This window comes from Onychostoma macrolepis, chromosome 20 (assembly GCF_012432095.1).
Source record: "Onychostoma macrolepis isolate SWU-2019 chromosome 20, ASM1243209v1, whole genome shotgun sequence".
Classification (NCBI taxonomy): domain Eukaryota; kingdom Metazoa; phylum Chordata; class Actinopteri; order Cypriniformes; family Cyprinidae; genus Onychostoma; species Onychostoma macrolepis.
In genome coordinates, this window is record NC_081174.1 from 2,567,621 (window position 1) to 2,591,420 (window position 23,800).

General features: G+C 42.6%; 2 protein-coding genes across 3 annotated transcripts in view; both read left to right on the forward strand.

The window, feature by feature from the left end:
* Nucleotides 1-1,686: 1,686 nt before the first annotated feature.
* On the forward strand, nucleotides 1,687-8,208 carry LOC131526918 (uncharacterized). Its single transcript, XM_058755628.1, has 4 exons — nucleotides 1,687-1,830; nucleotides 2,711-2,832; nucleotides 7,024-7,128; nucleotides 7,336-8,208. Exons 2-4 carry the CDS (start codon nucleotides 2,731-2,733, stop codon nucleotides 8,206-8,208), a joined length of 1,080 nt encoding a protein of 359 aa, XP_058611611.1. The 5' UTR covers nucleotides 1,687-1,830; nucleotides 2,711-2,730.
* Nucleotides 8,185-23,800, forward strand: part of l3mbtl3 (L3MBTL histone methyl-lysine binding protein 3) — a 66,271-nt gene continuing 50,655 nt past the window's right edge. Inside the window, exons 1-4 of one of the 2 annotated variants that reach the window (XM_058755627.1) lie at nucleotides 8,185-8,310; nucleotides 9,923-10,027; nucleotides 10,443-10,554; nucleotides 12,103-12,253. In XM_058755627.1, the coding sequence (XP_058611610.1) occupies nucleotides 8,308-8,310; nucleotides 9,923-10,027; nucleotides 10,443-10,554; nucleotides 12,103-12,253 (371 nt within the window). In that variant the 5' untranslated portion in view covers nucleotides 8,185-8,307. Of the gene's footprint in view, nucleotides 8,311-8,418; nucleotides 8,724-9,922; nucleotides 10,028-10,442; nucleotides 10,555-12,102; nucleotides 12,254-23,800 lie in introns of those variants that run through there. The other variant, XM_058755626.1, reaches the window with a different exon arrangement.

Here is a 23,800-nt window from a genome sequence, read left to right on the forward strand (position 1 = left end):
ATCTGAACTCTTCATTTGTTTAGATAAAGCTTTCTAATAGTTCTTTGTTATTTGAAACAACTTGCAAAATAATTTTGAGTGTTTTAAATGATTTTACATTAGTATATGGATGAATCAGATCTGTCAAGAATATGTCTGGGCCGTATTTACCCAAAAACTAAAGAAAAATACATTTTATGCTGATTTAATTGTCATTAAAATGACATGTTACAATGCAGTTACCTCAAAAAAGGCTTAAATTTGTATGCAAAACAAAATTCTTATTTTTTTGTAAATTTTGGAATGAAATGTGACCAGTGAATTATGAGATTCGGTCGTTATGGATTCTGATTCAGACTGTGCATAATGAAGTTACATGCATGTTTACATGCACATACAAACCTTAAATAACAAAATCAGAATTTAACTTTGTTTCTCTGGAGTAAAACACACAGAGATTGTGTTTAGATGAGCACAAAAGAGTTTGAGTGTGGTTTGTAATGACCTTCAGTGGTAAATTGTGAATAAGGCTCATATATCTGGCGGTTGTGTGGGTTTTTCAGATTAGCTGTGTGCGGGTGTGATGGAGTCGTCAGGCCCGAGCACAGCCGCTCAGAGTTTGACGTACGGGCAATGGACTGGAAGGACGGAGTGGGAACACTGCCTGGCAGCGAGCTCAAGGTTCGCAAATACATATAGACCTTTATTACACTGCAAAAAATGGTTTTCTTACATAGTATTTTTGTCTTGTTTTCTAGTACAAATATCTAAACATTCTTAAATCAAGATGCATTTACTTGACAAGTAAAATGACTTAAGATTTTAAGTCTTGTTTTCTAAAAAAAAAAAAAAAAAAGGATCAACATTTTGTTAGTTTTTGCTTAAAACAAGCAAAACTATCTGCCAGTGGGGTAAGAAAAGTAATCTTAATTCAAAGGCTAAACAAGATTATTTTTCTTACCCCACTGGCAGATATTTGCGCTTGTTTTAAGTAAAAATTTAAAATCTTAAGTCATTTTACCTGTAAAGTAAATGCATCTTGATTTAAGAATGTTTAGATATTTGTACTAGAAAACAAGACAAAAATACTAAGTAAGAAAAACATTTTTGTAGTGTATATATAAACTAGTGCTGTCAAACGATTAATCGCATCCAACGACTTCTGTTTTTTTAAAGTCGATTTTTATGTGATGAAAGTCGAGTCGAAGTCGACTAGTCGCTGATGGGGACACTTAATTTCTAGCGATTATCGCCGATTTGATTGCACAGATACTATTTAAACTAAACTGAGCTAGACAATGACATCTCTGAATTCAATAATGAAATCCCTTTAACTGAAAATTGAGTGTTTAATCTTATCATTATACATTACTGACACTCTATCCTCTAATTTGATACTGTTAAGTGCTTTGACACAATCTGTATTGTTAAAAGCGCTATATAAATAAAGATGACTTGACTTGACTTGACTTGATGACGTCATTAATGAACAAATAAGTCTGGAGCTGTGACAAACACCTTGTGCACAACTATGGCATATGACACAGTGCTGCCCACATGGCAACAGCTCATTTTATCAGTTCTTTTGTCTTTGGGTCGTTATATTTCTCACACACACACACACACACACACACACACACACACACACACACACACACACACACACACACACACACACACACACACACACACACACACACACTCGCCTGAAACTCGCCTGTGTGCCCTAAAGATTGCCTGTTAATACAATGCTTATGCCGTCTTCCAGTTTAGCTTGTTACCTAATCTATAGAAACAGTGTTTGTGTTGTGCTGCTTCGTGGTTGTCCAAGGGTAACGTAGGCAAACGAAGGTTTGACATTGATTTGAAGGACAGATAAGAAACAACGAGTCTTCTTCTAATGTTTTTATTTTATAGATTAAAGTCAGTTTACAAATACATACTGTCTTAATGCACAAAACTTGCAGTAAAATGTAGTATTTGAAGGGTTCAGATGCAAAAGATTCTAAGTGCCATCTGACATTTTCTTCTAAAATGATCTGTTTAGGTTCAGTAATTTCACATTAATGCCAATGTATATAGGTTCTTTTCATTGCCACTAAAGTGAAATAACTGAACATAGACATAGGAGCCTGAGAAAATGCTAATTTTAGAAGAAAACTTTGAGATGGCACTTAGAGGCTTTTGCATCTGAACTCTTAATTTGTTTAGATAAAGCTTTCTAATAGTTCTTTGTTATTTGAAACAACTTGCAAAATAATTTTGAGTGTTTTAAATGATTTTACATTAGTATATGGATGAATCAGATCTGTCAAGAATATGTCTGGGCCGTATTTACCCAAAAACTAAAGAAAAATACATTTTATGCTGATTTAATTGTCATTAAAATGACATGTTACAATGCAGTTACCTCAAAAAAGGCTTAAATTTGTATGCAAAACAAAATTCTTATTTTTTTGTAAATTTTGGAATGAAATGTGACCAGTGAATTATGAGATTCGGTCGTTATGGATTCTGATTCAGACTGTGCATAATGAAGTTACATGCATGTTTACATGCACATACAAACCTTAAATAACAAAATCAGAATTTAACTTTGTTTCTCTGGAGTAAAAACACACAGAGATTGTGTTTAGATGAGCACAAAAGAGTTTGAGTGTGGTTTGTAATGACCTTCAGTGGTAAATTGTGAATAAGGCTCATATATCTGGCGGTTGTGTGGGTTTTTCAGATTAGCTGTGTGCGGGTGTGATGGAGTCGTCAGGCCCGAGCACAGCCGCTCCAGAGTTTGACGTGTACGGGGCAATGGACTGGAAGGACGGAGTGGGAACACTGCCTGGCAGCGAGCTCAAGGTTCGCAAATACATATAGACCTTTATTACACTGCAAAAAAAATGGTTTTCTTACATAGTATTTTTGTCTTGTTTTCTAGTACAAATATCTAAACATTCTTAAATCAAGATGCATTTACTTGACAAGTAAAATGACTTAAGATTTTAAGTCTTGTTTTCTAAAAAAAAAAAAAAAAAAAGGATCAACATTTTGTTAGTTTTTGCTTAAAACAAGCAAAACTATCTGCCAGTGGGGTAAGAAAAGTAATCTTAATTCAAAGGCTAAACAAGATTATTTTTCTTACCCCACTGGCAGATATTTGCGCTTGTTTTAAGTAAAAATTTAAAATCTTAAGTCATTTTACCTGTAAAGTAAATGCATCTTGATTTAAGAATGTTTAGATATTTGTACTAGAAAACAAGACAAAAATACTAAGTAAGAAAACCATTTTTGTAGTGTATATATAAACTAGTGCTGTCAAACGATTAATCGCATCCAACGACTTCTGTTTTTTTTAAAGTCGATTTTTATGTGATGAAAGTCGAGTCGAAGTCGACTAGTCGCTGATGGGGACACTTAATTTCTAGCGATTATCGCCGATTTGATTGCACAGATACTATTTAAACTAAACTGAGCTAGACAATGACATCTCTGAATTCAATAATGAAATCCCTTTAACTGAAAATTGAGTGTTTAATCTTATCATTATACATTACTGACACTCTATCCTCTAATTTGATACTGTTAAGTGCTTTGACACAATCTGTATTGTTAAAAGCGCTATATAAATAAAGGTGACTTGACTTGACTTGACTTGATGACGTCATTAATGAACAAATAAGTCTGGAGCTGTGACAAACACCTTGTGCACAACTATGGCATATGACACAGTGCTGCCCACATGGCAACAGCTCATTTTTATCAGTTCTTTTGTCTTTGGGTCGTTATATTTCTCACAGATTTATGCTCGTTTTAAATCAGATACAGCTAAAGTAGCACAGTAAAGATTACATTCATATGAATGCATTAGTGAGAGCGATATTGCGTGTGTGAATTAATTCTACCTGGCTGCGTCTCCCTACTAGTACTGAAGCTGTGGGATTTAGTTATTAAGAAATATATGCTTGAACTTTTCAGTTTCTAAGCTATTTTACTGAGAAATCACAGAACAGTGTTGACAATACATTTCCGCGCTGAATGATTCTGTGCGCGCAATCTGCGCGTGATGTACGAGCTACTGTCTCTAGCCTATGTCTGTGCGTTACAGAGCAGCAGCACATTAGATTAGAACGGTGATTAACTTACCTGTACAATAAGCTGTTTAAAATGTGCATTCTCCTGTTCAATGTTGAGCATCCAGTAATATAATCACATGTCTTGTGGAGCGCTTTCAGAGTATGCATTTAGTTGTCATTTTAACTGTTTGGAAACGGAGTGTAAATGTGGAAGTCCTTAAAAGATTTCTCATCCTCTTGCGCCCTCTATAGGACCAGCGACTAGTCGACGTCAAGATTAAATCGTCATGGCAGAGCATTGAAGTCGACTAGTCGATTAGTCGGTGCAACCCCTAGTATGTGTACTGTGTTTATTTATTATGCATGTATAAATACACACACATACTGTATATATTTTGAAAATATTTACATGCTGTAACCCGGTTCGATGTTGAAGCAAGACGAAGAAGTCAAAGTTCGGGGGTGCACAAAGCTTTTATTAGGCTTTTAACAGAAATAAAATTCAACTCAAAATCCTGTGAGGCTCTCTGCCGTACACAGTCCTTTAGCCCAGCACTCTGCGTTCCACATTAGACTTCCTCTCACAGGTGAATGGGCTCCTATATCCGTCTCCCCACCAATCACTAGAATTAAAGACAGGTGTTAGTCATTATTCACTTGGCCTCCTTATCACTGCTCGTCTCTGCACTCGTTCCCCTGCTGCAGACTCCGCCTTACCACGCCCACCTCGCTACATACCCCCACCGCCCGACTCAGGCCGGGGAGCCGTCCAGCCTGCAGCCCCCCCCCCCATTCCTAGAGAGGAAGTTGGCTACAGCCATCTGCACCCCCGGCCTGTGGACCACCTTTAACTTAAAAGGCTCCGAATAATTGGGTATAAACCTCCTATAATATCCCGCCAAGCCCAGGAACTGTCTCATCTCCTTTTTGGTCTAAAAAAAGTTTAAGCAGTTTAAGCAGCTCGTCAACTCTGGGCATTGGATGTGCATCAAATTTTGACGCAGCATTCACCCTTCTGTAATCAACTAAAAAGGAACTAAAACTAGTTCTAAAACTAGAACTAAAACAACCACTTTGCGAGTAATATGGAACTAGACATTGGAAGTAACACAAGTACTTTATCTCCCGGTGTAAATCTCGCGTACCCCTGTTGTACAGCCGACTTTCTTTGTCCTGAGCCTGGAGCAAATTCTCCATAGAGAGCCACCCCAATGTGTGGAGTTTTGCCCGGAGGTCCATGACATACTGAATTTCACTTTGGCTGTTTGACGGCCCCTCCTCCCAAGCCTCTCTAATGACGTCAAGCACCCCACAGGGCTGACGACCATAGAGAAGCTTGAATGGGGAAAACCCAGTGGAGGCTTGTGGGACCTCCCGCACCACGAACAACAGGGGCTCGAGCCACTTATCCCAATTTCTGGCGTCCTCTTTTATGAATTTACCAACCATGGATTTCAAAGTGCGATTAAATCGTTCCACCAAACCATCTGTTTGTGGGTGAGAGACCCCTGGTTGCAGATCGATTTAATGCCCAACAGTTCGCATAATTTGCTTATCGTACGTGACATAAACGCCGTGCCCTGATCTGTGAGAATCTCCTTGGGGATTCCCACTCGGGAGATAATGCGAAACAGTGTGTCCGCCACACTCTTTGCAGAAATGGTGCGTAACGGCACTGCTTCCGGATATCGTGTTGCATAATCCACGAGAACTAATGCAAAACGATGGCCGCGTGCTGAATGTTCTAATGGCCCAATGAGATCCGTACCAATTCTCTCGAAGGGGACCTCCACTATTTGCAATGGACGCAATGGCGCTTTTGAAATGGCCGGAGGGTTAACCAGCTGACATTCACAACATGCAGCACACCACCGGCGGACATGCTCGTGAATGCCCGGCCAAAAGAATCGAGCCATGAGACCTTCATGTGTTTTTGCTTCCCCCAAGTGGCCTCCCATGGGACTACAGTTTGACACTAACAACTGGGTTGCATCTTCTTTTGTCTGGGCATCTTGGGTCACCTGATACAACCTATTTTTTATAATGAAAAAATAGGGATAGGAGAGCAGCTGATCAGGCTAGAGAAGCTGTCCATCGATGGTGTGAACCCTGTCATATGCATTTTGTCTCATCCCGAGACTGCTCGAGAGGAAAGTCATCTCATTCAGGCGGCAATAACTCTGCCCTCCCTCTTGTTTCCTCTGAGACGGTCCTGGAACAGCATTTCCTGCCTGAGCCACCACCTCTCCTCTCCCCAGTCCTGTCCCCCAAGAGACATCCGCACACAAAATCCCCAATAATTGTGAAAATGCTGGCCAATCTGTACCTGATGCCTAAGGTGGGGATTAACCCGGATCATCATGCCCACTTCCATTACGGGACACCAGTCCTGAAAATGCCCCGGATCGCCTCCGGGTCATCCTGTGGACCCATCTTCACCAGCGGGACGTGGGCGATAGGAGGGGCTGTGTCCGGATGGACTTCCTGGCCCAGCAAGCTCCGGACGGCCTGCCAGGTCCATCAGACCATCAGGTCGCTGATGGACCCTCCTGAGGTCCATCAGCGCCTCATGTTGCGAGTGGTGGAGAACGGCAAGGGATTTTACCAGCTCCACAAGCGGTGTTGATCCAGCTGGCTGCTGCATAGTGGCTTGATGACTTCCTCGTCCCGGGTTTCGGCACTCGTTCCTCCCCGCTGCAGACTCCGCCCTACCACACCCCCTCGCCACACATGTATATACATTTATATATTTAAATTATTAGATTTTTTATTTTATATTTATTTATATATATATATATATATATATATATATATATATATATATATATATATATATATATATATATATCATCACCGCTGCTCGGTCACAGCTGCGGCTCATTAACAGCCAGGCTACAAAACCACGCCGAGCCAAGCCACAAGTGAGTTCATTCTCCATGAAGCAAGAACTAACGTCGTTTTCTCGTCTTCCCCTTAGACAGCAGCAGCTGACCGAGCGGCACTCCCTTGGACACAGGACTTATCACAGAGCACGATCCCACGGCCAAGGAACAGGAGGAGAGAGAGCACCCACGGCACAGAGGCACCCACTCACTTGACTCACCCTGCTTAAATACAAATAAATCCACCCTCCGGGGCATTTATTTTGCATTCCCTTGTCGTGTGATTCTTCACCCTGTGACAAGTGGTGGAGAATGCGGGCGTGAGAGTGAAGGATCACCGACAAGCGGGATCACTTGCCTGGCTGTTCACCCCCGATTTTTTTTTCTCTACTTTTCCTCCCGTATAGGTGCGCGCTCCTCCCCCGACCACCTCCTCAGACATGGATGAACTCCTGAAACACCTCACCGAGGTTAGCATCCGCCAGCAGCAAATAGCCGAACATCTCGCCGCTCGGCAAGGCCAGACGGAACAGGAGATCGCAGCTCTCCGAGCCGCTAACCCGCCCGTGTCACCTTCGGATGCAGCACAACACTTCCACGAGTGGGAATATAAAGCCCAACTACCGGCTCGGGCCCAAGCCGCCGAGCTTACACGACTGGCGCGACACTGGTTATTAGAAGGGGACCCATCAGCGACGCAGGTCATCGTCGTCGACCGGTTCCTCCGGGCCCTTCCTCGCTCTCACCGCCGAGCGGTCGGCATGAGGAACCTGACCTCGACGTCAGAGCTGGTGGAGCTGGCGGATGCAACCCAACAGCGAGATGTGGCGGAGAGAGCGCCGCCGTTTCCCCGGAGGGTGAGCCAGGAGCGACGCGCGCCGGAGGGCACCCCGCGACACATGAGTAGGCCGGCGGCCCGCTCCGTGCGAGACGAACCCATGCCAACGGAACGTCCCGCTCAAACCTGGCTGGCGGGCTGCAGCATGCACCGGGACCTTCCTGCTGGGGCACCGGAAGACCAAGGTGAAGGTGAATGGAAAATCGTTCCGGGCCCTTCTAGACTCGGGAAGCGCAGTAAGCCTCATCCAGGCGCATGTCCTAGCCCCTCGCACGGAGTGCAAGACGGCACTGCCCATAACTTGTGTCCACGGGGACACTCGTCAGGTTCCAGCCTGTCGGGTGACCATCTCGGCTGCCCCAGGCACCTGGCCCGTCGAAGTGGGCGTATTGAAGGATCTCCCCGTACCCGTCCTGATCGGCTGAGACTGGCCCGGATTTGATCGCTTTCTAGCGACCATCACTCAGCCTGCCAGCCGTGGAGGGGGCCCCGAAGAGGCCACGACGACGCCCCGTCCTTCTAACCACGGACAGCGGGAGAGATGGTGAGTCCCCTTCCCAAAATCCTAACCTCTTCTATGACACATTCCAACAGGTGACGGGAGGGGGCTCTTTTGGGCGAGCCCAACGGGAGGACAACCGACTAAAGCACTGTTGGACCCAGGTCCGGGTGATGGAGACGGTCATAACTCTGGCACATTCCCATCCCATGGCGGGGCACCTCGGGCCGGCTAACACTGCCCAAAGGATCAAAGACCGTTTCCATTGGCCGGGCTTAGACGCCGAGGTAAAACGGTTCTGTCAGGCCTGTCCCACTTGCCAGCTAACAGCGCCCAGGAAGCCTCCCTCCAGTCCACTGATTCCGCTCCCCATCATTGAGGTGCCCTTCGAGCGCATCGGGATGGATCTGGTAGGGCCGCTGCCGAAGTCTGCCCGGGGGCACGAACACATACTGGTGGTATATACAAAACGTGTTGTTTTGTTTTTTTTGTTTTATTAGAAATTGTTTTGTATTGTCTTATTTGAATTGCTTTTGTTGTGCAGCACATTGGTCAACCTATGGTTGTTTATAATAGTGCTATATAAATAAAATTGACATTGACATTGACATTGATCGTCGATTATGCCACCCGGTACCCAGAGGCGATCCCCCTGCGGAAGGCCACTGCCAAGGCGATCGCCCAGGAGCTATTCCTTCTGTTCAGCCGAGTTGGCATCCCAGTAGAGATTCTGACCGATCAGGGGACCCCATTCATGTCCCGGCTAATGGCTGACCTCTGCCGGCTGCTGAGGGTGAAGCAGTTGAGGACCACAGTCTACCATCCCGAGACAGACGGACTCGTCGAGCGCTTTAATCAAACCCTGAAACAGATGTTGAGACGAGTGGCGGCAGAAGACAAGCGCGACTGGGACCTCATGATCCCCTACGTCCTTTACGGAATCCGCGAGGTCCCCCAGGCCTCAACTGGCTTCACCCCCTTTGAGCTCCTCTTCGGACAACAACCTCGAGGCCTCCTGGATGTGGCGAAGGAGGCCTGGGAGCAGCAGCCGGCCCCCCAACGTTCAGTCATCGAACATGTTAAGGAGATGAGGGAGAGGATCGACCAGGTTATGCCATTAGTCCGGGAGCACCTGAGACACGCGTAGCAGGCCCAACAGCGCCGCTACGACCGGGCGGCCCAACCACGGGAATTCCAGCCCGGAGACCGGGTTATGGTCCTCGTCCCCACAGCCGCCTGCAAATTCCTTGCCACCTGGCAGGGCCCATACACAGTGCTAGAAAGTGGGGCCAGTTACCTAACGCCTCCGACAACCCGGTCGCCGAAGAATGGAGCAACTCTACCACATAAATTTATTAAAAAAATGGGTGGGGACGAGGGACCAGCTCGTCGCCCTCGCCACCTCGGAGCCCGTGGTTGTAGACATCAACCCCCATCTGTCGGCCGCCCAGAAGACAGAGCTGCAGCACCTGATCGGTCAGTTCTCGGATGTGTTCTCCCCCCTCCCTGGGTGGACCAACGTCATCCAGCATGACATCCAAACCCCTCCTGGAGTCATCATCCGGCAGCGACCTTATCGGGACCCTGAGGCTCAGCCACAAGTGAGTTCATTCTCCATGAGGCAAGAACTAACGTCGTTCTCTTGTCTTCCCCTTAGACAGCAGCAGCTGACCGAGCGGCACTCCCTTGGACACAGGACTTATCACAGAGCACGATCCCACGGCCAAGGAACAGGAGGAGAGAGAGCACCCACGGCACAGAGGCACCCACTCACTTGACTCACCCTGCTTAAACACAAATAAATCCACCCTCCGGGGCATTTATTTTGCATTCCCTTGTCGTGTGATGCTTCACCCCGTGACTATATATATATATATATATATATATATATATATATATATATATATATATAACATATTGTTCTTAAATATATACATGCATGTGTTTGTATTTATATATACATAATAAATATACACAGTACACACATATATCATGATTACGATTAATCGTTTGACAGCACTAATATAAACACAAGACTGAATATAAACCTAAACGTGACCGGTTTACTGCATTAAATCTTTATGATGTTTTAATGAACATCTGGTGGGAGTGTGTAGGTTAGTTGTTCATTCAGCATTGCGGACAGTGTGTGAGCGTCTCTGTTATGTGTGTTTTAGTTCCGGGTGAATGAGTTCGGGGTCCTGGAGGTCATAACGGACGAGATGGAGGAGGAGAGGGGCAAGAAAGCTCACGCCACCACCACATGGAGCGTCCCCACTGCACAACAGGGTAAACACACCATCATACGCTCGTGTTTGGGTTTAGAACGACCCCTTCCCTCTGCTTACAGTTTCTAGTTAGTTCTACACAACATCCCATAGATTTCTGTGACTTTCACTTCATTGTGCTCATAAAGTGGTAAAATGGTTGGATTTTATTCTAACTCAGACAGCTTCAGAAATTATTGCATGTGATCTTCCCACTATCAATGAGTTCTATGTCTCACGTTTGCAGAAAAAAGGTCTAACAATCCTGAAAGATGCCTTACATCCAGCCAGACACCTCCTTATGCCTCTTCCTTCAGGCAGACGCCTTAGAGCAATTAAAACTAAGTCTACATGCTTTCTGAACAGCACTTATTGTAGGATTGTGCATGCTCTTTTAATTCCTCTGGTATCCATTAATCTGCATTTCACTCCTTATAATTGATATGACATATACAGTGGGGGAAAAAAATTATTTGATCCCCTGCTGATTTTGTATGTTTGCCCACTGACAAAGAAATAATCAGTCTATAAATTTAATGGTAGGTTTATTTGAACAGTGAGAGACAGAATGACAACAAAATCCAGAAAAATGCATTTCAAAAAAGTTATAAATTGATTTGCATTTTAATGAGTGAAATAAGTATTTGACTCCTTCGCAAAACATGACTTAGTACTTGGTGGCAAAACCCTTGCATGACAACCTTGCAAGTATACAATGCTATTTCTCTTCCATCTTTATTTGACCCTCTAACTCTAGCATTCTCTATTCTAATTCTATTCTAATAAAAATAAAAAAAGTATCCCTTTTAGACTTGCACTCTATGCATTTACTAACAGCTTGTTTTCTTAAAAAATTTTTTTTTAAAACTAACACTAGCTTCTCTATTCTTTCATTTATTTCATTATATTAATTTATTATACAATTAGCAAAAATAAAAAAAGGCCTCCAATACTAGCTTGCTCTATTCTTTTTCTATTCTATCTGTTTTCTTTTTATTTATTATATAATAAAAAATAAAAAACTTGCTACATTTACTGTGTTAGGCTAACTGAGACTTGTTATAGCACTTGCATATCATTACTCTTTTGTTGATTCTGATTGCTTCCATTGTCCTCATTTGTAAGTCGTTTTGGATAAAAAGTCTGCTAAATGACTAAATGTAAATATATACTACTACAAGTATGCTAGTTTTAAAATAATTACTACATGAAGGTAATTGGAATGCTTGAACTTTTAAGTTTGTTTAACAAAATGAACGTATAAACTTCTTTTTTGTAAGAGTAGTGACACTGATTGACAGTGGAGCAGATGTAGATGATATTACTGATGTCCTGCATGCTCATCTGGGAATGAAAGCAGGGAAATCTGAAGATTCAGTAAACCTTGAGTCACTTTTATGAATGCCAGGCAACAAGGTTTAGTGTGTAATGGCATTTTAAATCGATCCAAAGACACAAATCCTTCAGAGACTTACATTTGAAAAGTGCACAGGCTTGTCTGATATTGCAGGTGATGATTGGTTATTAATAGATTGATTGTTTAATCAAAATTTGTGTTGATTTCCCTCAGCTCGCTCTGAAGGGCCAGTCTCAAAGGAGGAGACGGCGTGGGCCCAGCGAGGCCTGGTGTGTGTCCGCTGTAACAGGAAGGGCTCCGTGGTGGACTTCCTGTCTAACGGGCTCCACTGCAGCGAGCGCTGTCTGCAGCAGGAGCAGCAAGAGTAAGTCTTGCACTACACTGCCACTGAGGCTTCACTATCACTGCTGATTATCCGTAGTGTTACTGATGAGCTGAACAAGTGTTCAATGTGTTGAAAGTGTTTGAGAGTGTGTGTCGTCCTGCAGCGTTTAAACGATTCCTCAGATCACGTTTTGGGGGTAACGCATTACAAGTAACAAGATACGCAATCAGTCCAAGTAACTACTAAATGCATATAATAATGCATTACTTTTACATTTTCAATGAAATACCTGATTTACTTTTTCAAAAAAGTAATGCAAGTAACTTTGTTTTCCATTTATTCACTGACGCCTCTCCTGTCCCCGTGATGAGAGAAATCAGGAGTGAGTTGCAAAGTCACTTGCTTCTGAGGCTTATTCATTTCACTTTTGGTGTGAAAGGGCCTTTACAGTTGCCAAAAATATAACTTTTGTGTTTTTTGTTATTAAAAACAAATAAGCTGCCCAGGTGACGACCAGTAACGCTAAAGTAATGTAAAATGTTACTTTCCATGAAAAGTAACTAAGTAACGCAATTTGTTACTTTTTCGTGGAGTAATGCAATTTTGTAATACATGACTTTTAAAAGTAACTTTCCCCAGCACTGCACTAAAGTGATCAGATGTGCCATTTTCACCTGCTGGACCAGAAAACAGCTGAAAAAATTTCATGATATGATAATTGACACCTGTGGAGGAAAATAAGGCAGTAACTTAAATAAAAGAAAATATTTTTTTGTAACTTTTCAGTGCAGTTTCTTTGTGTGAACATTTAATGATGTTTCATTAACAAAGTTCGGGAGGAGCGTGTCAGATACTTATTAACCTAGCATGATAGCCTAATTAACACAAGAGGAGCGCACTCAATTTAAAATGGGTAATTTGTGTAATTCGTGTAGATCCGGTGAATTTTTAAATGGGGGGGGGGGGGTGTCCTCCTTTCTCATCTCAATTCTGCTTGTTTTTTTATTTGTGTGTGTGTGCTCTGACTTTGCAAGTTTACATAGTTCTACACATTCGCAGATCTACCCATTATAACAAAATTAAAAGCATACACGATGTACTGTGTCGCAATATTGGAAATATTTCTGTTTTACCATGAAGGTGAGCCAATGGATATCACACAAGCAACGTGCAAACTCTGCACAAGAGTTACGCCGGTGAACTTCTTAACCTCAGTTAGTTCCCTATACAGAAAGTGAAAGTAAAACAATCTGACAGAGCTTAACGCTGCATTAATGGCGCATATTCTCTCAGAGACAACGAGAGACGAATCTACTTCAACATATGCTGATAACGGTATATAACTGTCTTAAATTATTCCCTTAAGATTTCTCGTGTCCCGTGTTGTGAAAAACATGAGAAGAAATTTTGCGTTAAACGGGTTGTTTTTGAAAATTGGTGCATGAAATAAAGCTGCTCTTAATTTTCATTGATGAAAGTCAGCAGTCTTAATCATTTTAATTATATGCCTTTAATTCATTGTATAAATTAATAGACCTGTTTTAAAAAACACTTTAAAAAAAAAATGTCAGTTATCCTCACAGCGCGTTATGCGGTGATGCCCTATGAAATTATTGCGGGGCGAATTAATTGTAATTTAATAATAATAGTAACATAATAATAATAATAAGCCTAATAATAAGAAGAATGTAACAGGCCTACATTAATTGGAAATGCTAAATCCTCTTAATATTGCCAATATTTGATGCTTTTGACATCTCTTGCAATAGTTGACACATGATACACCTCAACTCAGCACGGGGAGGTTATTGCGGGCCCCCCCCCGCAGTGCGTGCCTGTCCACTATGCCACTGAATGGATGGAACGAACTGTCTGACAAGCCGATGTCAAAACAGACCTGTGCATTAAATGATGCAGAGTAAATTCAGAGTAACAAAACTACAGAAAGTCTGTGTTGACTGAATATATTTAGCAGCTTCTACAGTTAAAGATAAAACTTAGAGCACTCTTTTTGATGAGTCCTTTCAATGTTTGAAAAATGTAGTTTTTGAATTAAATCTTAAAAATTTTTAAATATTTATTGCATTATTTAATTATAATACCATTAAATTGAACTTAATTTAAGTATTTAAATACAAACCCGATTCCAAAAAAGTTGGGACACTGTACAAATTGTGAATAAAAACAGAATACAATGATGTGGAAGTTTCAAATTTCAATATTTTATTCAGAATACAACATAGATGACATATCAAATGTTTAAACTGAGAAAATATATAATTTTAAGGGAAAAATAAGTTGATTTTAAATTTCATGGCATCAACACATCTCGAAAAAGTTGGGACAAGGCCATGTTTACCACTGTGTGGCATCCCCTCTTCTTTTTATAACAGTCTGCAAACGTCTGGGGACTGAGGAGACAAGTTGCTCAAGTTTAGGAATAGCAATGTTGTCCCATTCTTGTCTAATACAGGCTTCTAGTTGCTCAACCGTCTTAGGTCTTCTTTGTCGCATCTTCCTCTTTATGATGCGCCAAATGTTTTCTATGGGTGAAAGATCTGGACTGCAGGCTGGCCATTTCAGTACCCGGATCCTTCTTCTACGTAGCCATGATGTTGTAATTGATGCAGTATGTGGTCTGGCATTGTCATGTTAGAAAATGCAAGGTCTTCCCTGAAAGAGACAACGTCTGGATAGGAGCATATGTTGTTCTAGAACTTGGATATACCTTTCAGCATTGATGGTGCCTTTCCAGATGTGTAAGCTGCCCATGCCACACGCACTCATGCAACCCAATACCATCAGAGATGCAGGCTTTTGAACTGAGCGCTGATAACAACTTGGGTTGTCCTTGTCCTCTTTAGTCCGGATGACATGGCGTCCCAGTTTTCCAAAAAGAACTTCAAATTTTGATTCGTCTGACCACAGAACAGTTTTCCACTTTGCCACAGTCCATTTTAAATGAGCCTTGGCCCAGAGAAAACGCCTGTGCTTCTGGATCATGTTTAGATATGGCTTCTTTTTTGACCTATAGAGTTTTAGCCGGCAACGGCGAATGGCACGGTGGATTGTGTTCACCGACAATGTTTTCTGGAAGTATTCCTGAGCCCATGTTGTGATTTCCATTACAGTAGCATTCCTGTATGTGATGCAGTGCCGTCTAAGGGCCCGAAGATCACGGGCATCCAGTATGGTTTTCCGGCCTTGACCCTTACGCACAGAGATTGTTCCAGATTCTCTGAATCTTTGGATGATATTATGCACTGTAGATGATGATAACTTCAAACTCTTTGCAATTTGTCTCTGAGAAACTCCTTTCTGATATTGCTCCACTATTTTTCGCCGCAGCATTGGGGGAATTGGTGATCCTCTTCCCATCTTGACTTCTGAGAGACACTGCCACTCTGAGAGGCTCTTTTTATACCCAATCATGTTGCCAAATGACCTAATAAGTTGCAAATTGGTCCTCCAGCTGTTCCTTATATGTACATTTAACTTTTCCGGCCTCTTATTGCTACCTGTCCCAACTTTTTTGGAATGTGTAGCTCTCATGAAATCCAAAATGAGCCAATATTTGGCATGACATTTCAAAATGTCTCACTTTCAACATTTGATATGTTATCTATATTCTATTGTGAATAAAATATAAGTTTATGTTTATTTGTAAATAATTGCATTCCTTTTTTATTCACAATTTGTACAGTGTCCCAACTTTTTTGGAATCGGGTTTGTAGTTAGGTATTTAAATAATTAGCCCTCCTAGGCTGTTGGTGTCTGGGCTTATTTGTTTACTTATTTTTTAAAATGACATGATACTTTAAACTTTATGACTTCCTGCTCTGGCTATACTTCATAGTCATTTTGTAATAAATCCAAAAGCAAGTCGTGTAAAAAAAAAAAAAATAAATAAATAAATAAATAAAATAGAGAGTGGAAATGGCAAAGCAGCTAATGAGTGATCCTCTCCTGCCATCTACTGGATATTAAAGATAATTTCATGTCATTTTAATCAGTCTTTGTTTTCCACTAGAAGACAATTTATTTCGTGTCATCTTCATGAATGAAATGTGAATCTTTAAAGTGAATTTTGCTGCACAACTATAGAGTTAAAAAATAATAATAAATGGTGTAAAAAATTATGTTTAATTCAATTCAATTCAATTCAAGTTTATTTGTATAGCACTTTTTACGATACAATCGTTGCAAAGCAGCTTTACAGGAAATTAAGTTTCTACTATACACATACACATATATATACATATATACATGCATACACATATGCACACATATATACACATACATATGTGAGGAAGAAACCCAATATATTTAAGTTATGACAGACTTAACTTGGTAATTCTGTATGTTGTCTGAGGGTTGGCATCCTCCGTGGTCCTCTGAGGGGTTGCCATCATCTCTTCTCAGGTGTTTGGTCATCCCGGATCTTTTTAAGGGTTGGATCCAGACTGACGCTTCAGTAATTCCTAGTTACCACGGGATGTTAATCCCGTGGCAGAATCAGAGAAACAGATAGAGACGTAATTAGCGTAGCTGCTGTTCTATTCAAGCAAAAATGATTTGTTCAACCCAATCTAAAGATTTATAATGTACATTTGATTAGATATAAATGCAGTACAAGATTATTATGTGAATGCTTGGCTAAAGAGATGTGTCTTTAATCTAGATTTAAACGGAGAGAGTGTGTCTGAACCCCGAACGTTATCAGGAAGGCTATTCCAGAGTTTGGGTGCCAAATGTGAAAAAGCTCTGCCTCCTTTAGTGGACTTTGCTATCCTAGGTACTACCAGAAGTCCAGAATTTTGCGACCTTAGAGAGCGGGTTGGATTGTAGCGTGGTAGAAGACTAGTTAGGTACGCAGGAGATAAACCATTTAGTGCCTTATAGGCAAGTAATAGTATTTTGTAATTGATCCGGAACTTAATAGGTAGCCAGTGCAGAGACTGTAAAATTGGGGTAATATGATCATATTTTCTTGACCTGGTAAGGACTCTAGCCGCTGCATTTTGGACTATCTGTAGCTTGTTTATTGAAGATGCGGACAACCACCTAACAGTGCATTACAATAGTCCAGTCTAGAGGTCATGAATGCATGAACTAGCTTTTCAGCATCTGAAACAGGTAGCATGTTTCGAAGCTTGGCAATGTTTCTAAGATGGAAGAATGCTGTTTTTGTAACATGGGAAATATGATTTTCAAAGGACAAGTTGCTGTCTAATATAACACCCAGATTTTTGACTGTAGAGGAAGTAACAGTACATCCGTCTAGTTGCAAATTGTAATCAAAAAGATTCTGAGTACTGTTTTTTGGTCCAATAAGTAATATCTCGGTCTTATCCAAATTTAATAGGAGGAAATTATTGGTCATCCAATCTTTTACATTTTTAACACAATCTATTAGCTTAGATAGTTCAGAAGTTTCATCTGGTCTTGTTGAGATATATAGTTGAGTATCATCAGCATAACAATGAAAACTAATCCCGTATTTTCTAATAATATCACCAAGGGGCAACATGTATATTGAAAATAGCAGAGGACCTAGGACAGATCCTTGTGGTACTCCATACTTTACTGGTGATAGTTGAGATGGCTCCCCGTTTAAAAAAACAAAGTGGTAGCGATCGGATAGGTAGGATCTAAACCATCTTAAAGCCTGCCCTTGAATACCCATATAGTTTTGTAATCGATCTATAAGTATGTCATGATCTATAGTGTCGAAAGCAGCACTTTAAAAAATGTTTAAAAAATGTGTTTAAATTGGGGGGGGGGGGGGGCACGTCTTTGTCACCTTTTTCACCTGTGAGTTTGCATCCCTGGGTCTTAAATCAGAGCAGAAAGTCTTAAATGCATAAACAATAAATGCATTGCATGCATTGCTAAAAAATTAATATCTTTTTAGTATTTTTTTATTGTTTTCCAATACAAATATCTAAACATTCTTAATTCAAGATACAGTTACTTAAGATGCAAAATGAAGATATGAAGTCTTGTTTTCTGAGAAATTTAACAAAATAAAGTTAATTTATACCTAAAACAAGAACAAATATCTGTCAGTGGAGAATGAAAACTTGTTTTCACTTTTGGTCAGTTTCTCATAAAACAAGACTTCTGTCATTTTGCTTCTCAAGTATATGTATATTGATTTAAGAATCTTTTTACATTGGAAAACGTCCCAGGTTACGTATGTAACCATGGTTCCCTGAGGGAACGAGATGCTGCATCGGAAAACTCTATGGAAATGCCTTCAGCAAGACCATGCTCTGAATCACATGTGTAATCAGTCCAATAGATGGGTGAGACATCACGGGCGGGGTGACGTAGCGACCAGGAAGCTTAAAAGCACGTGCGGTGAAACCGGCGTCAGCTTCTAGGAATGAAGCAAGCGCTCGTAGGGATGCCGAAGGATGGTGCTGAGATGTAGCGTCTCATTCCCTCGGGGAACTATGGTTACATACATAACCTGGGACGTTCCCCTTCAGGAACTCGAGCTGCGTCGGAAAACGCTATGGGAACGAGAGAGCCACGCTGCCAGATTTGCAAATCCCTGCCTAGTGTGGAAGAGCACAGCTATGGCAAGAGAACAGAAGAGCCCGGAGTGGCTCACAAATCTAGGTCATAGAACCTGACGTGAGGGGCGTGGACCATACCGCAGCGTTGCAGATGTCCTGCATAAGCACACCTGCCAGAAAGGCCTTGGAGGCCGCCACACTTCGAGTCGAGTGAGCCTTGACCCCCAAAGGCAAGGGGAGATCAGAGGACTCATGGGCAATAGAAATGGCATCTACTATCCACCGGCTGAGGGTCTGTTTAGAAGCTGGAAGACCTCACTTAGGGGGACCATAGATTTAGATTTAGATTTAGTCATTTTGCAGATGCTTTTATCCAAAGCGACTTACAATTGGGTAGCACACAAGCAGATGGTCCGCCCTTCTCCACAGGGCAACTCTGTGGATGTATGCGTCCAGTGCTCGCACTGGACACATATAGTTAAGCTTCTGCTGGTCAGGTTCCCTGAAGGGACAGAAAGCTTGGAGTGTACGACAGGCTGTGGTGTAGAGGAGGGGACCTTTGGGACATACCCCGCACAAGGGTAGAGAAATGCTTTGGCCAGACCGGGCACAAAGTTGAGATAGGAAGGGGCCACAGAAAGGGCCTGCAGATCCCCAACTCTCTTTGGAGATGATATCGCCAAAAGAAAAGCAGTCTTTATCGTAAGATGACGATCAGATATCTTCTCAATACGCTCAAAGGGAGGCCTACAGAGAGCTTCTAGCACCACAGTAAGGTCCCACGGAGGAAATGTGTAACTAGGGGGTTTTTGCCCACTGACTGGCCACCAAGAGGGCCATGGTAGGCCGCTATAGCCATCATGTAGACCTTCAGGGTGGAGTGGGTTAACCCTGTGGAGAATCAGGCCTGCAGGAACTCCAGCACTGTACCAACTGGGCAGTTAACTGGGTTGAGCTGGCGGTCTCCGCACCATGAAGTGAAAAGCTTCCATTTCAGGGCATACAGTCTCCTCGTTGAGGGGGCTCTGGATTGGAGGATGATCTCAACAACCTCGGTTGAGAGACCAGAGGCTATGAGTTGTGCCCCCTCCAGGACCACACCCACAGCTTCCACAACTCCAAGCAGGGGTGAAAGATCATACCCTCCGCCTGTGAGAGGAGATCCCTTCTGATGGGAATCTACCATGGAGAGTCGTCGAGGAGAGCTATTAGGTCCAAGAATCATACTCGGCCTGGCCAGAACGGGGCTACAAGCAGCAGACGGACCCCGTCCCGGCACACTCTCTCCAGAATTCCTGGGTGCAGTGCGATCGGGGGAAAGGCATACAGACGAAGCCTCGTCCAAGTCTGTACCATGGCATCCAGCCCCAGTGGAGCTGGATGAGTTAAGAGAGAACCAGAGGGGACAGTGCGATGTCTCTCGAGTCGCAATCAGATCCACCTGAACCTGGCCAAAAACTCTCCATATCTGCCTCACCACCTCGGGGTGAAGCATCCATTCCCCGGGCCTCGGCCCCTACCTCAACAGGATGTCTGCTCCCATATTGAGATGCCCAGGAATATGCACTGCTCTCAGCGAGAGGAGTTTGTCCTGGGACCACACAAGGATCTGGTGCGCCAGCTTGTACAAGGGGCGCGAACGCAGACCTCCCTGGTGGTTGATATAAACGATCACCGCTGTGTTATCGGTGCGCACCAACAAATGGCGATATCTTAGGTCCGTGAGAAAGTGTTTCAGTACTCAAAACACGGCCAGCATCTCCAAGCAGTTGATGTTCCACGTGAGATGGCGACCGCTCCCCAGCCGCAATTATGCAGCAACAAGGAGCTCCCAGCACCGTGCCCTGAGACAAGAACCAAGGTTTCCTCCACATGTCTAAGGCACGTAGGCATCGCCGCGTGACCTTGATCATGCAGAGTGGGTTTCCCCTTGGGGAGAACCCCTCGGTCTTGAGCCACCACTGTAGGGGTCTCATGTACAGCAGGCCAAAAGGTATCACGTTGGACGCAGGCTGCCATCATACCCAACAGTCTCTGAAACTGTTTGACAGTAAGTGACCGGCCTTCTCTGACTCCCGTGACTGTAGTGAGGATCGACTCGATCTGAGCAGGAGAGAGACGTGCCTGCATCGTGGTCGAATCCCACACCGCGCCCTGATAAGTGGTCCTCTGTAATGGAGAAAACACACTTTTCTTTGCGTTTAGTCTTAACCCCAGCTCCTTCATGTGATCGAGAACGACATCTCGATGCTGAACCGCCATCTGCTCTGATTGAGCTAAAATCGTAATTGAGTATGTGGATGCCCTGGAGTCGCAGAAGAGCCAGAGCAACATCCACACATTTCTTGAAAGTATGGGTGAGAGTGCTAGGCCGAAGGGAAGAACCCAATATTGGTAAGCTTTGCCCCTGAAAGCAAATCTGAGGAACTTCCTGTGATGGGGAAGGATGGAGACATGGAAGTAAGCGTCTTTTAGATCTACCGTGACAAACCAGTCCTCGGACCTGATTTGAGACACAATCTGTTTGAGTGTGAGCATCTTGAACTTCAGTTGCATGACTGAGCGGTTCAACTGACGCAGATCTAAAATGGGACGCAACCCCCCATCCTTCTTAGGAACGATGAAGTATCGGCTGTCGAACCCGGACTCTCTGTCGAGAGGAGGAACCACCTCGATGGCCTCCTTCCTAAAGAGAGTGTTTACTTCTTGTTCTAATACCAGAGCCTACTCGGGACCCACCAGTGTGGGAAAGACCCCCTTGAAAGGCCGCGGCGGAGTGCCAAACTGAATGCAATAGCCTCTTTCAACAGTTTGCGGGACCCATCAAGACACATTTGGCAGTAGTTTCCACACTGCTAAATATTTTACTAAGGGAAAAGCGCAAGAGGCGATGCTCTGCTTTTGTGCCTCCTGGTATGAGTAGCTGGTACACGGCTACTGGTACAGAGCTAGAGAACGGCGAGGGATAAACCGCTGAAACGCCGCCGCCTGTTTACGGGCCTTCTGGTACCTGTCGCCGAACAGGCCAGAAGGCGCAAGTGCTTTTCACCGCATGTGCTTTTAAGCTTCCTGGTCGCTACGTCACCCCGCCCGTGACATCTCGCCCATCTATTGGACTGATTACACATGTGATCCAGAGTGTGGTCTCACTGAAGGTGTTCCCATAGCATTTTCCGACGCAGCTCGAGTTCCTGAAGGGGAACCAGACAGAAATACTGGGGAACAGAATCACTTTTTTGCAGTGTGATTTGCACTGAGGAGACATTAAAAGTTATGAAGGGACAGTAAAAGTTATTTCCATTTTCTAGTATTTGTGAGCAGAGCTATTCAAGCCTTGAGCTATTTTTTGTAAAATGAATTAAAAAGTAATGGTGATGTGTTGGAAGTTGTGTTTTCAGAAGTGTTGCTAAAACTCATTGTGTTTCTCCTTAGCCATTTACATTTAGAGAAGAACATGTTGACATATTTTCTTCCCTTTAAGTTACATTTTTACATCCTTACCTTTTTTTTTTTTTTTTTTGGTTTGAAAAAAGTCTCTAAAAAGTCTTTGTGCTTTCATAAAGCCTGCAGAAACCCTGTCAGTCTTTTGCTCGTGCATGTGGGCACACACACCAGTCGCATACCCAGTTTATTCTCTGCATCATCATAAACATAACTTAAAGCCCTGCAATATGCATATGGAGATATGTACATTGGCAACATTGATAATCAATATATCCTGCAGCCCTTTTAGCTCTACATTCAACAGCAGTTGATCTGGGCAGCAGTTGTTGTGTTTTTGTTTGTGAGCACTGGGAAACACACTTGCATTGACTGACCTGTCACAATGATTTGAAACGGAAATTAAATTATAGTGTGTTTAGAATGGAATGCATGTGCGCTGCATACTGACAGATATCATAAAAATAGCATGTTAAACAATATGCAGCATGTAATGATAAACATTTCAAATAGTATTATGCTCAATTACAGTCACGTGAGCTTATTACAGTGATTTAGTTAACATCTTTGAAATGAAACAGTTGTTTAGTGTTTCGGTCTATTTTTGTGTGAAATCATCCTGACCTTTTTCTTTCTGATCACATGAGTCAAGAAGGAAATTGCAGGCAGTATGGCTTCCGTTGCATGTGTTCATAGAAAAGGAAGGTCAGCTTGAGTGCAATGTATTGTTGTAAACACAAAGTTCTCGCAGTCATTGAAAACTTGTCAGAGAAATTTTGAAACCGTGATATCCAAGCATGGAAAAGACAAGGAAATATTCCTTGGGAATTAAAATTGTCCTGCTTATGTTCTGCTCTTAAATATATTAATATTGGCTACATATTGCTGTATAATAGCATCCGTTTGTTCCTTACTCAGTCTGACCAATTGAATCGTCTCTATAATTGAGTTTAAGTAATAAGGGGACAAGCACTGAAGGTGCGTAGGCATGTATTGTATCCGTTATTGTTCTTCTACTTTTTCTTCCGCTCTGAAGTCTATGGCATCAGGGTCTTCACTGGGGATCAGTCTCTGGGGCTCATCTAGTTGTCCTGGTCTCCGCTGACCAGTGGCGTGCACAGACCTCCAGAGGGGCAGGGGCAGGGGCAAAAGGGGGGGGGTGTTGTATGGGTTTGGTCCCCCTCAGCTAGGGGTGGGTGATATGGCAAAAATACCACAATTTTTTTTTTAGAAATATCACGATTCACAATACTATCACAATTCTTTGTCATGTTGGATTTTCTATTTTGCAAGCTGTTTGAGCAGTACAGCCAAACTAATTTCCCTATTATAAAGACAAAGCCTTTCAAGGTAACAAAATATAAAAAAGTATGGCGGATATTTAGGCCAAAGTGGGTGAAGATAAAAATCGTTGTCATTATTTTATCTTTGTTATTAAAAAATGAGAGCAAAGATACACATTACAAATACACATAATATACAAATAAAATAAACAGTGTTTTATTTTCAGGTAGTCTACAATAATGAACAAATATAAAAATAAAACACTGTATAGATTGATTACTATTAAAGCATCTGTATTAAAGTTTTTCAGTCAAGAGTAGTGAGTGATTTTTCTCTT

Coding starts and splice junctions, on each gene's coding strand:
- LOC131526918 (XM_058755628.1), top strand. CDS start 2,731: ATGGAGTCGTCAGGCCCGAGCACAGCCGCTCCAGAGTTTGACGTGTAC. Junction 2,833..7,023: donor TGCCTGGCAGCGAGCTCAAG/GTTCGCAAATAC, acceptor TCTTCCCCTTAG/ACAGCAGCAGCTGACCGAGC. Junction 7,129..7,335: donor AGAGCACCCACGGCACAGAG/GCACCCACTCAC, acceptor CCTCCCGTATAG/GTGCGCGCTCCTCCCCCGAC.